We start from the raw sequence: 18,407 nt of genomic DNA, 5'->3' as shown, positions 1-18,407 counted from the left end.
GATAGAAACTAATCCAGAGAAAAAAATCCAAAAATATAATTTAGAAACAAAAACAATGAATTTAAAGAAAATATTTTTATTGAAAATCTAAAAATTATATTTAACTATCTAAAAATCACCAAATATGAGCACACACAGGAGATGATAACCTGAAACTAAAACCCAACACAGTATTTTTCTACATATTTCAAGCACCAACAAACAACGATCAAGAAGAATAGAAATATATAGTGCAAACTCATTAACCGAGGAATAGGGCTGGAAGTGAGTCGAGCTAGACCAAGTTCAAGCTCGGCTCACAAAAATTGAGCTTGGCTCACGGCTCGACTCATTAACAATTGAGCCTATTTCTTAAGCTCAAACTCGACTCACCGAAAGCTCACGAGCTGGCTCGAGCTCACGAACTGGCTCAAAGAAAGGAAATGAAACATAGTTTTATATATATATATATATAACCAATGCCACCAAATCACCATTTATTATATTCATTACCTTAGTTCTCTGTATATAACCGTGAGCCTTTAAGGGAAACAAAGAAAAGAGATTGAAACGTGGCTTATATGTATACATCTACACATATAACAATGACAATTCACCATCCTCACTAATCAAAATATCTACCTATCTCCTTTCATTAATTCATTATCGCCACAGACAGGGAGAAGAAAGAAAGGCCGAGAGAGACCGTGGGTGAGGGAGGAACCATGACTCCCTTTGATCTTTCGGTTTCGATTTTTTGAGATCTGCAACTCCAATAAAAAATATAATCCGATAAAAGTGTTCGTATCTTTCTTCTCTACATGTTGGTGTTATTTTTGTCCGGAAGAAGTCGACAGTAACGTAGTTCCCCTTCCTCTTGAGTTCGGCCAATTGGAGTTCTAGGAGGTACAGACGATTCTTGACGTTTTTCTCTTCAGCAGCTCGATCAGAAAGTTTTTCCAAAACTTTTGTTGATTTTGATTTCATACGGAGGTAGGGGATTTTGTTTTGAAATTAATTGTTTTTAAACTATGAATGCCATGGAAGTCTAGTGGGTATTTGTAAATAATTTATGATTGTTTGAAATGACTGAATGATGAGTTTGAGTTGTGTTTGTGACTGAATTTGATGAATATGTATTTGATTTCTCGATTGAAAAGAGGTTGAAAATGGTTCAGTTGGGACCCGAAAAAGGGTGGCTAGCCCCGAATTTTAGGGGAAGTGCTGCCGAAATTTTATAAAAATCTGAGGTTTTATTTGAAAAGTTATTTTAAAAGATTTGGTTTTGAAAAATTAAATTATTTGAGATTTATTTAGTTGAGAAAAGGTGTATTCTATTTTTAAACTAGATTTATTAAGAAAAACATAATGTTTTAAATCCAATTTTGTAAGGAGATATTTTGTTCTAAGTGTTGTTTTGAGTTTGGTTTTTTTTTAAGAAAATGAATCTGTGCCACAGGAGAGCAGGGAACAAAGATTAAATGAATATATTAATTAATGAAGCGTCTGCCATAGGAGAGCAGATGTGACATTGTTCGGGCCTTAGTGCCAAATGTAAAGTGGGGACGCCCACACACTGAGAACTGTTTTTCAGATGTACGCTTATTGATTTGGAAAGTCACACTGATGCGGCCTAGCCATACGACTTATAAGCACACTGATGCATCTGGAAAGCCATATCTGGAACTTGTGCCCGGGTAATGTCGGGAGCGGGTAGGCAACTGACACATGAGCTCATGGCCTGCGTTAGGGATAGACATGCATCATGTTGTTTGCACATTTGTATTTGGTTGTGTTTGCTTGTATTACTTCTCTGTGATTGTGCTGTTTGACTTGTTTGTATGTTGGTTTGAATCTCTTACTTGCACTATTTGTTTGTGAGTGTATTAAAGTGATTACGAGTTGACATTTGATTGAGGATTAACTATGTGACTGAGAGACAGAAAATGTGACTAGTTTTATATTTAAAATTTGTTTTGAGTTTAGAAATTTAAAGAAAAGTAATTATTTATCTAAAGTAGAAATAAAAGTATTTCCAAAGGGTTAACAAAATAGTTTTATTGAGTAAAGTTAATTATTTGCATTAAATTCATTACTTTTACGGCATTCCCATTCCCTACCGAGAACGTGTGGTTTGTTTTCACCCCAAAATCTTCCATCCTTTCAGTGACACAGGTTCGAAGATTCAGTTAGAAGATGCAGACGACTAGTAGATTTACTTGTGATTCCTGTTATTTTTATAGAGTCCCCTCACCTTTGTTGCTTTAAGTTTTATTTTATCCAGAGGGATAGGTATTGTATTTGAGTTTTATATTGAATTCATTTGTATAGCATTTATTATTATTAATAATTGTGTGATTTTAATTACTACAAATAATTTTCTGGTATTTTCTTATAAGCTGAAACGCGATATCGACCTAAAGGCTCAATATTAAATAGTAAATAAGGAGAATATGTTAGTAACTCCTTACTTTTGGCACGATCATGACGTGCTAAAAGTTAGGGTGTTACAATTATAACTTATATATTTTAAAAATATTTAAAAAGATCAATTTTATATATTGTTATCTATCAATAAATTATAAATTTTTTATTTATGTCCTACATTAAAATTATATATAAAAAATAATATAAAATTTTAAATAATTAAGATAATTACTCCAAGTTCAAGCTTGACTCACTAGCTCACGAGCTTAATTTATCGAGCTATTAACGAGTCGAGCTCGAACTAGCTCATAAGCTGACTTGACTCACTTCCAGCCCTACCGAAGAAGAATATCGAATAAATAGAAAGATGACATATTAAAAAGACCAACAAAGGAAAGGGTGATTAAATTCAAAGTGCCAATATTCAATTGTTGATAGAAAAATAATTTATACCAAAAAAAGAAAAAGAGACAACAAAAATCCTACATGAAAATTCGAGCCACACGGTGACAACATAGAAGAAATTAAGGCAAGAAAATGAAACAACAAATAGATGTGATGAAAATAACAACGCACAAAATGGATTTGAGATCAAAGAGAACCCATAATATATCATCAAACTTAAGAGTTTAATATTAAAAAGTAAAAACACAACTTCCGTAAACATTGGCCAAAGTAGATACTCAATCAAGGTTATCGTGTATATAAATATAGACAAACATAAGACAAACTTGGGAAAAAATATACACTACGAAAAACAAGTATAAGTCACACAATTCGGGTTCAACAAAAGGCAGAAGAGGATAAAAACATGGCAGTTATACACGCAGAAAACCAAGATACAAAACTAATCGCTCAGAAGTACGGTAGAAAATATTTGAATACGTCATTATTTTCGATTTATATGGTGATGTGTCTTATACACATTCACTGATTTAAATAGACATTAGAACAGGTCTTAAGTATATATGTAATTCGAGAAGAAAGCGAAGTTAGAACAGGTCACATCGAAAAGTAATGATTCTAATTCGCATAATCATGTCATTTGTTTAAGGTTTTGTATATGTCATAGGGAGGATATATCATATAAAATCGTTTAGATTATTCATGAACTTCATCATAATGTCAAACTGCAAGTAATAAAGGTACACAAATAATGTGCCCATGAAATCAAGCAAATTAAGAAAAATGCAAACATGCACTAAATATTAATAACAATACATTGTTAAAAGATTTTTTAAACATAAATAATTAGTTTTTTTAAACATAAAATATAACCTTTATAAGTTAAAGAATAGAAATTTGGATTAATTCTATCTTGCATTCTTGCACACAATAACCTTAATTGCTTATTTCTATAAATACTTGAAACTATTATATATAAAGATCGGGCCTTGGGCCCGTCACTGATAAAAAAAATTATATATAAAGATCAAAATCCAAATTAAAAAACGAGGAGTGCTATACATACAAGTCATTTTGGCTTATAAGTCTTACAAGTTGGGCCAAATCTAACACGCGCGCGTCACTGAACCATACCATATTCGCGTGTTTCATCTTCGTTTCCTTTTTTGAGTTTTTTGTCAAATTTGTTTGATCACCGTCGTGCGTTCTCTCTTTGCCTTCGATCTTTTCCTGTTTTTTTTTTCGATTTTCATGATTTCTGAAATCAAGTTTTGAAATTGTTTTGAAGATGATGGAACTTCAGAAATACACCTTACAAAAATACACACAAACAGTTACAGAAATAAACCAAACGATTACAGAAATACACCCAAAGAATTACAGAAATACACCCAATATAGGAGAGAGACAATATATTTTTTCTTGAAATCTTTTAATGTTTTGCTGGTTAAGGATGAGGCACATGACAGAGACAATCTAGAAAAAAATATAGAATAATAATAAAACATTATATTGAATAATGTTCTTCGTTTTTTCTAGTGATTTTGATGAAGGAAAAAGAGAAAACGAAAAGAGGAGAAGAAATTTCAATAAAAAAAGGAGGAAGAGCTGGTGTTGATGACGACCATAATGAGAGATAAAAATTACGAAAAAGAAAAAGAAAAAGAAAATACACGGAGAAAGAAAAAGAAGAAGAAGAAGAGGAGGAGAAAGAAAAAGAGGAGGAGAAAATACGGAAAAAAAAGAAATATAAAAAAAATGAAGATAAAAATATAAATGATTTGTATAAAAAAAATTTGTATGTGAAAAATAATCTTTAAAAAATAATTGTCTAAGATCAATTAAGTATTTGAGGTATGACCCATTTTTTTTGGAGCTTATTGCGATTTTGATTTTCAAATTCTTAGTTACCGAACCAATATGCATATGTAACTTTTTGGGTGGGTAAAAATAAAAAATAATTAATTTGATGTAAAGTTAATAAATAAAAATTATTAAATAATAATTTAATTAAATTTATTAAATTATTTAACCAATTATTACTTATAGATTTCTGCCTTATTGGTGAGTACGTTCATATAGAATTTGTGATAGCGGTTCGAAATCTTCGTATTTATGTCACTTTTTAATTTGAATATGGAAGAAAAAGTGGTGTTAGACTCAGATGTGGGAAATACAGCTGCTTTACAGCCATGTGGTGTCAGTGAATAGAATTCGGACCATGCGAGTTCTTCCTTTTATAAAAAAATTGATAACAACAAACAACTCGAAGGGTCCGTTTTCTAGCTTCTGAAATTCATATTTGCCTACCCACAAGTCGGACCATGCGATTTATTAAGCAAAATTTTAAAATCAAACAACTCGCATGGTCCGATTTGTGTACTCTGAATTTTTTCAAATTTTTTAACACAAATCGAACCCTCCGTACTCTGAATTTTTTTAACTTTTTAAACACAAATCGGAGGGTCCGATTTGTGTACTCCTACAATTTTAAGAAACAACAAAAATTACCATGTTAAAGTATATCACTCATTTTATTTCCATATCAAAATTTTTTAACCTATTTATGTAGTTGTCGCGATGAATACTACCTAATAATTAATATTTTATATAATATGATTATGAAAAAGTATATAGAACTAACTAATAATCAGTTAAGAATAGAACAACATAATTAATTATAATTAGTTTTATTAATTTATAATTTAATTTGTTTTTTAAATTATTGTTGACTACGTTTAAAACATGAGGGAAGATATGTTAGTTATAGGAGAGAATTATGGAACAGATGCTTTGATCATTAATTAGTTGGGTCCATATAATTAATTATGTTTTATTAATGCGTAACACATGAAATATAGAAATCATATCCAAAACTATTTAATTTACAAAAAAAAAAATCCGTGTGCCTATGAGTAGCAACATCTGATTAAAATACCGATGCCTCTAATTTATCAGTTGGTTGGCTTATATAGAGTTGGTTTCTAGCATTGTTGTATAATTATTTGTTTTGGAATAATATACTAGCATCCTTGCTTAAAGACATGGATAAATTCAACAATGGATAAATTTCTAATGGCCGCCTAATAAGTTTTTGTTGAAAGGATATATTTTGGTTGCGTCATATAGATATGGCAAATAAAGGATGTATTTTAATATGAATTATTATTATTTGTCTTTTAAAGTTTGTTCTGTTGTGCAAAGCCATTACTGGCAACACTTTTCTTCGATGTCTTACACGTATTCAATCTTCATGCATGCATATGCCTTTGCTGCTGCCAGGTATCAAAACAGTTTTCAGTAAAGAGACACACAAAAACAAAGTCTTAAGTTTATATCTTTTATTTATTTGGAGCTACACAGTTATCCAATATATATTCATGAACCTGGATATGTTTTTTTTGAGTTTGGGGATAATTATTTTCTAAAAGCATTAAATTTTATTTGAAAGACAATAATTAAGAAAATAGATAATATCATTTATGAATAGTAATAATAATGCGTAGAACCATTATATTATTTTTTTCTTTTACATGGGCTCTAAAAGAGGGACAAAAGTGTCATAATAGCATATGAAATAAAAGAGTTGTAGTAGTGTTATTATTGTTCACATACGATATACCCATACAAATTAAAGAAAATAATGGAGGAAGGTGGTGGTGGAGAAGAGAGGAGGATGAAGATGAAGGCGATGGTGGCCATAGATGAGAGTGAAGGAAGCTTCAATGCTCTAAAATGGGCCCTTGATGACTTCTTCATTGACAATAATAATAACAATGAAGAAGGCATGTGGTGTCAGTGAATAGAACTCGCACCATGTGAGTTTTTCCTTTCATAAAAAAATTGATAACAACAAACAACTCGAAGGGTCCGTTTTTTAGCTTCTGAAATTCATATTTGCCTACCTACAAGTCGGACCATGTGATTTATTAAGCAAAATTTTAAAATCAAACAACTCGCATATTCCGATTTGTGTACTCTGAATTTTTTCAAATTTTTTAACACAGATCGGACCCTCCGATTTGTGTACTCTGGATTTTTTTAACTTTTTAAACACAAATCGGAGGGTCTGATTTGTGTACTCCCACAATTTTAAAAAACACCAAAAATTACCATGTTAAAGTATATCACTCATTTTATTTCCATTTCAAAATTTTTTAACCTATTTATGTAGTTGTCGCGATGAATACTACCTAATAATTAATCTTTTATATAATATGGATTATGAAAAAGTATATAGAACTAACTAATAATCAGCTAAGAATAGAACAACATAATTAATTATAATTAGTTTTATTAATTTATAATTTAATTTGTTTTTTAAATTATTGTTGACTACGTTTAAAACATGAGAGAAGATATGCTAGTTATAGGAGAGAATTATGGAACAGATGCTTTGATCATTAATTAGTTGGGTACATATAATTAATTATGTTTTATTAATGCGTAACACATGAAATATAGAAATCATATCCAAAACTATCTAATTTACAAGAAAAAAAATATCCGTGTGTCTATCAGTAGCAACATCTGATTAAAATCACCGATGCCTCTAATTTATCAGTTGGTTGGCTTATATAGAGCTGGTTCCTAGCATTGTTGTATAATTATTTGTTTTGGAATAATATACTAGCATCCTTGCTTAAAGACATGGATAAATTCAACAATGGATAAATTTCTAATGGCCGCCTAATAAGTTTTTGTTGAAAGGATATATTTTGGTTGCGTCATATAGATATGGCAAATAAAGGATGTATTTTAATATGAATTATTATTATTTGTCTTTTAAAGTTTGTTCTGTTGTGCAAAGCCATTACTGGCAACACTTTTCTTCGATGTCTTACACGTATTCAATCTTCATGCATGCATATGCCTTTGCTGCTGCCAGGTATCAAAACAGTTTTCAGTAAAGAGACACACAAAAACAGAATCTTAAGTTTATATCTTTTATTTATTTGGAAATCTTTTATTTATTTGGAGCTACACAGTTATCCAATATATATTCATGAACCTGGATATGTTTTTTTTGAGTTTGGGGATAATTATTTTCTAAAAGCATTAAATTTTATTTGAAAGACAATAATTAAGAAAATAGATAATATCATTTATGAATAGTAATAATAATGCGTAGAACCATTATATTATTTTTTCTTTTACATGGGCTCTAAAAGAGGGACAAAAGTGTCATAATAGCATATGAAATAAAAGAGTTGTAGTAGTGTTATTATTGTTCACATATGATATACTCATACAAATTAAAGAAAATAATGGAGGAAGGTGGTGGTGGAGAAGAGAGGAGGATGAAGATGAAGGCGATGGTGGCCATAGATGAGAGTGAGGGAAGCTTCTATGCTCTAAAATGGGCCCTTGATAACTTCTTCATTGACAATAATAATAACAATGAAGAAGGCAGCATAATGGTGTATCTTGTTAATGTTCAACCCAAATTCCAACAACATATCTACCCCGTTGGAGTCGCTGGAGCTGGTTTGTACCCTAATCCTTATTCTATTTCAATTAACTTTTCATTAGCTTAAAAGAAAAAATGAAATTATTACGTTTAGCTTTTATATTAAGTTATCGCTAGAGGAAGGGCTTGAACCTTCGACCTTGTGGTTAACAGCCACACGCTCTAACCAACTGAGCTACTCCAGCTGCTTGAAAATAATTGAATACAGATAATATTAATCTCTATTTTATAAGCATTTATTCAATGTTTTTTATTTTCTTTTCCTTCAACAGCATTTTATCCTGCAACTGCTGTTATGGAATCTGTTAGGAAAGCCCAGGAAGAAAGTTCCGCAGCTATTCTCTCTAAAGCCTCCAAGATGTGCAAGGATAAGTTGGTAAAATTCTCACTCAGGTCTATCATAGCTATAACAATAGAAAGAGATAAAACTAAATATAAGAAATTAAAAGGTGCACTATTAGAATGAAAAAGTTACACTAAGGTGTCAATATTATTATTAGGATAAAGGATTATTTTTGGTTCTTGAGTTAAACTCTAATTTGGACTTAACGATTTAAGCATTTTATTTTAGTTTTAAAAAATTTTAAATAGATTGAATGTTATTCCACAAATAAATTTAATATGAATCATTAGTATATTTAAGAGTCGATATAATGTTCGATTTCAATACGTAAATAAAATCGACCTATTAATAATTACAATTACTAATGTATAAGTTTTTTGTTAATTATTTGAGTCAAATTTAATTGTAAGACATTCAATTTTTTAGAACTGAAATAGAACCTTTAAAATACTAGGGATCACATTAGGATTTGTCTAAAACTTTGAGGGCTAAAATAATTCTTTATTATTATTATTATTATGAATGAAAATGCAAACAGGTGAAAGCAGAAAGTATAATTTTGAAAGGAGACCCAAGGGAAATGATTTGTCAAGCCGCAGAGCAAATGAATGTTAATCTTCTGGTCATAGGTAGCCGTGGCCTTGGCACAATCAAAAGGTTAGTATCGTTGCTCTTAATTAGTTAATTAATTATGTTATTTAATATAATAATTATTTTGATTTCAATTATATCATTATGTATGGTTTTAATTAATTTTGTTACATTATGGTGTGGCAGGGCATTCCTTGGAAGTGTAAGCGATTATTGTGCTCATCATGTCAAAATCCCAATCGTTATTGTGAAGCCACCACCAGAGGATCAAACTAAAAAGCAACACTAATGCCGTTTTCTGCTTATGTTTCAGTCATGTTATATATTTTATGCATGTCTCATTTTCAATAATTTGTAATAATTAATAAGGGATGCAGATATATGAAAATTTGTTGTACTGTGTTGTGGTTTATTTTGCTACTTTTTCTTTTTTATTTGTTGTTATGATTTAGGGTGTTTAATTTGGCTTAGTTTTTGAATTAAAAAAAGTTTTTTTTTTGTCATTTTGTTGCTAGTTTATTTTTAATTTTTTTATTAATGTTATATCTAAGCATTCTTAAAAAACTTCATATAATTTTTTAAAATAGTTTTCTCTTCTATAAATTATATCCTGAAGTTTGAAATCAGAGCTTATGGAAGTGAATGACAACTCTATACATATGCATTCAACATAAATATAAAAAGAAAAAACAATTGAATAAGAATGATGATCAACATCTATAAATTAAATAACAATAACGTATAAGACCTCAGAATTTTTTTGTTCCATGAAAATTAAGGTCCCATATTGGCTTGCAAACCGTGTCAAATATCCTGTAATTTATATTGAACAATTGAAATACACTCGCGAATGAAATTCTATCAAACTTATGCCAAAAAAAAAAAAGAATAAACAAAATAGTGCTTATCCCTGTGCCATTTTTGCATGCAACATTATTGTGAACACGCATGGTAGCAACATTACACGTATTCTCAATTTTCTACGTGCATACAACATTTGCACACAGCAGAAGCTGCCAGGTCTGAAAAACATTTACAAAATGAAATGACACAAAAGCCCTTGGCAAGAGATAGCGGCAAAATGATCATCATTACAAGATGGCATGTTTTTATCACCTTATTAGTTATTAGTGTGCATTATATGTTACATATATGTGCATAGTGTTAATAGCATACATATAAAATAACATAGGCATAACAAAGAAAGAAGCAGAGTGTGTGAATTGAATTAGTATGATGGAGAAAACGAGTGCTACTACTACCAAAGTTGTTGAAGAAGGTGGTGGTGGTGGTGGTGGTAGGGAAGTGAGGAGGATGAAGATGAAGGTGATGGTGGCAATTGATGAGAGTGAGGGAAGCTTCTATGCACTTAAATGGGCCCTAGAAAACCTATTTGAGAACATGGCTTCTAAGTGTTATGCTTCAACAGCAGAAGAAGCACATGCAGGGATGGTTGAGAATGAAGGAGGAATGGTGTTTCTTGTTCATGTTCAACCAAGATTTGCTGAGTATGGTTACCCTATCATTGGTCCTAATGGTTTGTCATACATAATCTACTTCTAATTGCATACTTATTATCATTAGAGGAAGACTCAGTTATTTTCATGTGAAGTTGAGAATCGATTCTCAAGTATAATATCACATGAAAATAACTGGACGTGAATTTTTATACTTAGTGTATATTTAATGACAATAATTATAATGAGAATTATATTATTGACAACAATTTTTGCAATATCAGTTGAGGATTACGTGAGGAAATCACAAGAAGAAGCATCTGCAGCCATACTCTCACGTGGGTTGCACATGTGCAAAGACAAGAAGGTAAATATCTAAATCATGCATATTTCTAATTAACATATATTGCTGTATTACACATAAATCTGTGGAATAAATAGGTGAAAGCAGAAACAATAATTCTAAGGGGAGATCCAAGAGAAATGATATGTCAAGCTGCAGAGCAAGTGCATGTGGATCTTCTTGTTGTTGGTAGCAGGGGTCTTGGCACTATTTCAAGGTAAAAATATTCTAATCAACCTACTAAATCATCTCATGCAAGAAATATTTAAGTAGTTATGAATTTGTGTTGAGATGAAATGAAAGACAAAACACATGAATCATGCTTGTTGTCTGTGGTTGCAGATTGTTTATAGGAAGTGTAAGTGACTATTGTGCTCATAATGCAAAAGTTCCAATCCTTATTGTGAAACCACCTATCAAGAAGGATACCAAAGAGACGCAAACAAGTGCAGGTACTGCATGATCAGTCATCACTTTCTGAATCAAGAGTGTAAATCATCAAAACTGGTTGTTTCAACTATATACTTAATATGTAACAACAATAAGTTTGATGTATGTGAACCATATATATGTGCTACAATCCTAAAATGAATTGCAGGTGTTGCAATGTTGCATACTACAATTAATGTTGTAACATAAGAGCAGTTAGTTACTCAATAATGTGTATGTGAAGAAATTAGAAAGTAAATCCTGTATGTTTTCTTCTAGGTTTGTATTATTGCATTAAAATTAATGTGCAATCTTTGTATCATTACTCTGGTGTCAAAGATATATATCCTTGTATCCTTAACATTTTTTTTACCATCAATAATTAAAGACTAGAACTGACTTATAACCTTTCCTAATTAAAATTGATAGTTTAATTAGGACTTGACAACTAAGGGCTGAATCAAGTTACACTAAGCATCGAAGTAAAAGAAATTTGTAACTGGTACTCAAACTTCTCCAACATACAATTATAACTTCAAAGACTGTCTGGTAAATGTATATATAATGGTAAATGTGCAACATTTTTTTTTATTATTTTGAAATTTCTACTAAATTGTGAATTTGATATAATGTATCTTTTGGCGTGAATTGTTGGGATAAGTCAATAAAACATATTTATGAGAAACTCAGTTGTTCTTTTTAAATTATTTTTCTAAAATAATATGGATGGCTTAATTTGAAGAGCATTAATAGGAAGTGTAAGTGATTATTGTGCACATCATGCAAAGAGCATAAGGACATTTGTTTCTTTAAACCCTTTGTCTATAAGGAATATAAACCTGATTCTTAGTCTCTTAGGCATGTACAAATAATAGAGAGAAGCAAAAAAAAAAAGGGCTCTAAATGGTTTATAAAGTTGAATACATATGCCGATTATGATTCAGTAATGTGACCAATCGGTGAAAGAAGAACGTACATTTAGCATTTCTAATAACAAATCTGTGTCATGCAACTGTAGATATTTCATTTCAACAATCTTGTCACGAAGGTTAAGTATCATTAAAATCATTTGCAAGCAACAAAATATGTAGACTGAGATTAGATTGGTTAGCTCAAAGATTTATCTCAACCTTCCACTACCAGAAAAAGAGTGGAAGTTTGGCTAGTCCGATAAAGAAACCATTGTCTCACAATCTAATACAACTAACTGTTCAATACATGAACAAGACTAAGATTCTTGGTAAGCATTGGTACAATAGCTTAACCAGCAAAGTCAAAATTATGCTCCTTGTTCAAGATACTCAGGCAACATCACGCCACAAAAGAAAATATTGGTTTGTATTTGATCATCATTCCAAGAAAACCAGCTTCATTGATGCCAAACAATGTGAAATCGGCAAACTGAAGCATTGTGAACCAGATTCCAACTCTTTCATCTTCCTAGTGCATAACCAGGAACTGACCACAACTATATCAAGACAAAATCTATAGCATACATGAGATAATTCAGTGTGTGAGAAGCTACTGGGACATAAATACCTATCTTTCCCACCCTCCTAGTCTTGTTCCAGGGTCATAGTTTGTGAATAGCCTAAACTCATTTCCAAGTTTGCTTGAGTGCTGAGGTCTGAAACCACAAGGATGCAATCCCAATATCTCGGATGCCCTTTCTTTCTGCACTTCACCTGCAATTAATTGAAGTACAATAATTAATATATCTTCAAATGAGGGTTAAAAATGGGTGGAAATTTTCATGTATGAACTCCATGAATAAACTATGGGTTCGAGTGCTTTGATACGAAAGATAACAGGATTAAATCTGTTGATACCTGTGAGTAGAAGCAAAAATGATTCTCCAGGTTGTATGAGCACAGAAATTGTTTCAGCAACTTTCTCCAAGCACTCTTTGCTCTGTTACCAAACAATGAACTCAATAAGATCATCAACCAGCACAAGGTTTTCAAAACTGAAATAACTTGTATTACATATATATATATACACACACACACACACACACAATGGATCATCATTCATTTTTCAGCCAAAAAAATTTCAGCAATCAATTTAACTCTCACCAAGTAAGGAGGATCTGCCACTACTATTTTGAAGGAATGCTTCAACTCCGGTGGCAACTCCTCAGGGTGATTGTAGTCATAAAATGTGTAATCACTTCCGTACTGCTCAAAACGTTTGTCATACTCAAGAAGTTGTGCAGGAACATTAGGATCCATGTTCTGAAGATTCAAGAAAGGAAAATTTTTTAAATATCTGACAAAGCAAAAACAAGAACTCAGAAATGGCATCAAACAAATTAAAACAACTCAACAAACCACATCAACATACATTTTATCATTATTACAACTGAGGCATTGCTCATTGATTTCTTCACTCAAAAGGGGTTTGAAGTTGTAACTATCATCTTCAATTCTTCACCAAGATAATCAATCCTCTACACTACACTTACACTAATCTTAATATTGAAGATAAAGCAATGCAGAACTTGAAGATTAACACATCGCATATTTCCAAACTATTTCCCAATGAAAGTGACTAATAATAATAATAAAAATCTATATTCACCGAAAAATTTAAACATTTGATTAAAAACATTAGCTTTGCACTTTTATCACAAATCAGTAACATTTGAACCCAAATGAACATTGAAAAAAAAAAATTTAACTGAAATTCTAAAATTCAAAATAAAAAAAAGGAAAACAAGAGAAATAATAAATTACCTTGAGATAAGCATAGAGGGTAGGGCAAGCGATGCAGGCAACGGGAGAATTGACGCTGCCATTGCAGAGCTTGAGGACCTCTTCAGCTACGGTCTTCGCGGTATCCGCACTGTACCAGAACTGACTCAACCTCCAATCCTCCGAAACCAGAGAAACCTTGGATTCTTCGACGGCGGTTGCGGTTTCTCCTTCTGCAGCGGCGGAGTGGTGGCTCTGCTGCTCGGAGAGGAACTCCTTGAGTGCGGCGAGGGCATGCGAGCTGAGAACAGGCGCGTCGTCATCGTCGTCGACTTCTTTTAACGAGTGCGGTAGCGCGCTGGACTCAGTGAGTCCATTGAGCGAGTTAGGGTTCAGCTCGAGTTGGTCCTCCATTTCACGTTGATCTTCTGCGCGTCAGCGCGTGTTAATACTTAAGGTAGTGTTTGCCTGTTTGGTTGATCTTCGTGTCTCTTTAGCAAGGTTGCGAGAACCGGACCGATTAATAAACCGATGAGGTTATTGGTTCAATAATTTACTAGTTCGATCGAAGTTTAACCGAAATTCAACCGGTTTAATTAAATATTAAATAAAATTATTAAAAAATTTAAAAATAATTTTAAATATATAAAATCAAGGCTTAGCCTTGAAGTATACTACAGTATCACTAGTGATTGACACAATAGTAAATACTAAATACTACTAGCTTTTCTTTTTGGCATTACAAGGGTGTGGCTACTTTTCTTTGCCAAAGATGTTTACAGAAAGCATTCAAGTCTTATACAGATACAAAGATACTCAGCAATAAAAGTTTCATGAATAATGTTCTTCTCAAGATCATTGAACAATTTAGCCGCTGCTTTGTTATCACCTTACCAATTGATTTTCAGAGTATTATTGTTCCAAAGCTTCAAATGTTTCCAGGTAAAGATCATGATGTTTCATCTTGAATGGTTGAGTCCTGTTGTGGAAGGAGTGTTCTCTTTGACAAAGATAGATGACATTGCAATTGCTCAAAGTTCTAAGGCTCGGCCAATTTTTAAAGTAACTGCTCATTGGAGAAAAATTTTATTCAAGCAAACTTCTTATACTTTGTGATTGTTCCATCTATAACAATCAGAAAATCAAAGACAAGAAGCAATAAGAACAAAGTGGCAAGAAAATAGAAGCAAACAATGGATGAATCATGAATTACCCCTATACTCGTCATTGAATCAAACAGAAGCAACAAAACCCTATTTCTAAATAGATTCATGAAGCAGCAAAATTGAAGCAGCAAAAAGTAAAAATATTCTCAAATCCACAACTATTGGCTATTGATTACAAACACACACAGTAACAAGAAACAACTCTATAAATATTAATAAGCACACATAAACACACAAAGAAAAGAAGGATGACAAATTCCCCAGCTGCCTTCAAAGCCCCAGCCTCAATTTGCTTGCAATGATCATCATTCAATCCCAAGTCACCAATAAACGCAACATAATAGAAAGCCAAAAACAGATTAAAGATTCATCAAACAGAAACCAAAATCATGTAATCCAGATAAACATCAAGCAGCAACCAAAATCATGTAATCCAGCATGAACAAATAGGAACAGAAACATGAACAGAAAAATCAAATTATAAACATGTTCTGAACTTCTGATGAACACAGACTTAACAAATCATGAACAGAAAAATCAAAAAATTATAAAATCAAGCACAGAGTAGGCGACGATTAAATAGGAGCCGAAGTGGAAGGCAGAGTATTACCGGCGACGACGGTGGAGGTGGAGAGCTCGGCGACGACGGTGGAGGAGAGGAGTTCCGCGACGGCGATGGAGGAGAGGAGCTCCGCGACGGCGAAGAGAGGCTGTGGGACGGCGAAGAGGGGCTGTGGGATACGGTGGCGATGGCGGTGGGATGCGGTGCCGATGGTGGTGGCTATTAGGATTCCTGAGAGGGTGGGATGGTGAGAGTTGAGACTGAGATACTGAGATAGTGAGATGAGGATTGGGACCGAATTAGCCATTAGGGTTCGTGGCTTCTGCGTAGCCCTTTTCTTTTTTTTTCTTTTTTTTCCTTCAAAACAACGCCGTTTTAAAGTTTAATATGCAAATCAATAAACCGTAAAAAAACCGACCAATTCTCTTAATTTACTGGTTAATCGTCAGTTCGATTAGTTTTTCACCAATTTTCTATTAGACGGTTTTTGACCTTATCCGGACCGATTAGGTAACCGGTTTTCAATTTTTCCAGTTAAACCGGCCGGTCCGGTTCGGTTTTCAGAACCATGCTCTTTAAACATGGTAAGAGACATGGTGACACGCGTCTCTGTTTGATTTATTAAGATACAATTTTTTTATAAACACAAAAAAAGACTGATAGACATGGAGATACTAAATTTGTGTATCTCTCAATAATTGAGACATTAAAACATAATTCATGAGACACTACTCTTTTACAATTTTACCCTTATTTAATTTTTAAAATTCCAAATTCATCCCCTATCCTCCCAAATCTATCTCCAGTTTTTCTCTCATGCATGCTTTCCTCTGCAATTTCTCATTGTTCTTAGCATCTCCATCATTTATCCTTTCTCACTGCCGGCTGTCGATCGCCTCTATCCTTTCTCATGCGACAAATTAAAATTTTTGTTGATTTTATTAAATTTAATTTAAATTGAGATTTGTATTTGGTTAAAGATTATAGTGATATTAATGTTAATGATAACTGTGAAAGAAGAATTGGGCAAAAAATAGTGATGGAGAAGAATGGTGAGAATAAAATTGATATTTTAGTAAAATTGAATGGTATATTTTATTGTGTTTAAATGATCGGCTCATCCTTAAACGCTCTTTGCTAAGTATGGAGTGCTGCACACTTTGTGAATTTGTTAAATTTAAACTCTTCATTTATTATATTTTATTTGAATGGTCTGGATTTAAAAAGGTAACCTGTTAATCAAGTTAATTATTTTTTTTACAAATTTTAAATTTTTTTGGCAAGTCTCAGATATTGGGATGAAGTTTAAAATAAAAAATTAGTATATAAATAATAAAAACAATATGTCTGTACAAAAAAAAGTTATTGGACTTTAGAATTAAAATAAATAATACATAAAAAATAAATTAAAAGTTCATGTACTAAATCCAAAAAAAAGATATATTAGAATCTTAAAAAAAATAATATTAAATATATATTATGTATATAATATTAAATATAAACACAACAATAAAAAAATTTATGTTATATAAATTTAACTAATACATATATACAAATAAAAATTTCTCTTAACTTTATATTTGTAATATTTTATACAATTAGTTTTAAAGTTTAATTATTTTTTGAATAAATTAATAAAAAAGTAATACAAATAATTATTTAAATATAAAATACTATGACAACAAAATTTTTTGTGTAATTACTTCTACTAAATAAATATTATATTCATTTATTTTTATATTGTATGTAAAATAAATAATTAATGTTTAAAAAAGTTAATAAAAGAAAGAAGTATTTTTTTTACCAATTCTTAGGTGAATATAAAGAAATTATGTCATTTGAACTATAATTCGTTGGCAAAGAAAGAAATACTCTTAATTATATATTAAATAGAATAATTATTTATTAGGCTCATTTTTATACAAATAAAAATTTTTCTTAGTTTTTGTTACGGTAGGTAACCGGAGATTAAGTAGGTAGATGGCGTCTGGCGGCCCAAGTGTGTGAAGGCGGAGAACTCCGGGAGGATCTGCAACTCGGGAGGCTCCGTCCGACTTGTGCTCGCGAGTGAATGGGGAGTGGTACCTGCAAAGACACTCCGATGCCTAAGTTAGCAAGAGTGTGAGCAGGTCTAGAGAGTATTGGACTTCGAGATACCTGAGGGGTGTCAGTGTATTTATAGTGGTGAGCCAATAACCACCGTTGGAGTAGTGCCGTATCTTTAGGGTGCTAACCGTCCCTATTATCTTGGGGAGGTTAAGATATGGCTTTATGAAGCAGTTAGAGAGATTTTAGGGGCGGTTACTCATTTGAATGAGTGTTTATCTGCCAGCTGATCTCACATCCGACTTCTTCAGACCAAGTCGTGGGTGATACCGACCTCTTATGTGAAGGTCGGGACTTTAGCTAGGCTTAACCCTTCAGGTTAGGCCTTTTTAGTTGGACCTGGGCCTCTGTATTGGGCCAGGGTATGAACAGTGCCCCTACTTGAGCCCAAATTTTCTCTAAAGTTTGGGTTCAAGTATTTAACTCGGGTTCGTAG

General features: G+C 32.1%; 3 protein-coding genes and 1 non-coding gene across 4 annotated transcripts; 2 read left to right on the top strand and 2 right to left on the bottom strand.

Annotated features, from left to right (window-relative positions):
- Positions 1–7,989: 7,989 nt before the first annotated feature.
- On the top strand, positions 7,990–9,627 carry LOC107476126 (universal stress protein PHOS34). Its single transcript, XM_016095869.3, has 4 exons — positions 7,990–8,298; positions 8,554–8,657; positions 9,163–9,281; positions 9,402–9,627. Exons 1-4 carry the CDS (start codon positions 8,049–8,051, stop codon positions 9,502–9,504), a joined length of 576 nt encoding a protein of 191 aa, XP_015951355.1. The 5' UTR covers positions 7,990–8,048; the 3' UTR covers positions 9,505–9,627.
- TRNAN-GUU (transfer RNA asparagine (anticodon GUU)) lies at positions 8,393–8,466 on the bottom strand. Its single transcript has one exon. It is a non-coding gene; the product is annotated as a tRNA-Asn (tRNA).
- A 745-nt stretch (positions 9,628–10,372) lies between the features above and the next one.
- LOC107476010 (uncharacterized) lies at positions 10,373–11,766 on the top strand. Its single transcript, XM_016095724.2, has 4 exons — positions 10,373–10,752; positions 10,957–11,039; positions 11,114–11,232; positions 11,358–11,766. Exons 1-4 carry the CDS (start codon positions 10,449–10,451, stop codon positions 11,476–11,478), a joined length of 627 nt encoding a protein of 208 aa, XP_015951210.1. The 5' UTR covers positions 10,373–10,448; the 3' UTR covers positions 11,479–11,766.
- Positions 11,767–12,446: 680 nt separating this feature from the next.
- On the bottom strand, positions 12,447–14,629 carry LOC107476009 (uncharacterized). The gene is made up of 4 exons (XM_016095723.3): positions 14,180–14,629; positions 13,520–13,678; positions 13,274–13,355; positions 12,447–13,129 (listed from the first exon to the last, which is right to left on the bottom strand). Exons 1-4 carry the CDS (start codon positions 14,549–14,551, stop codon positions 12,984–12,986), a joined length of 759 nt encoding a protein of 252 aa, XP_015951209.1. The 5' UTR covers positions 14,552–14,629; the 3' UTR covers positions 12,447–12,983.
- Positions 14,630–18,407: the final 3,778 nt, after the last annotated feature.

This window comes from Arachis duranensis, chromosome 2 (genome assembly GCF_000817695.3).
Source record: "Arachis duranensis cultivar V14167 chromosome 2, aradu.V14167.gnm2.J7QH, whole genome shotgun sequence".
NCBI classification, from domain to species: Eukaryota; Viridiplantae; Streptophyta; class Magnoliopsida; order Fabales; family Fabaceae; genus Arachis; species Arachis duranensis.
Note: the sequence above shows the minus strand (reverse complement) of the source record. Positions and strands in the feature narration are given on the sequence as shown.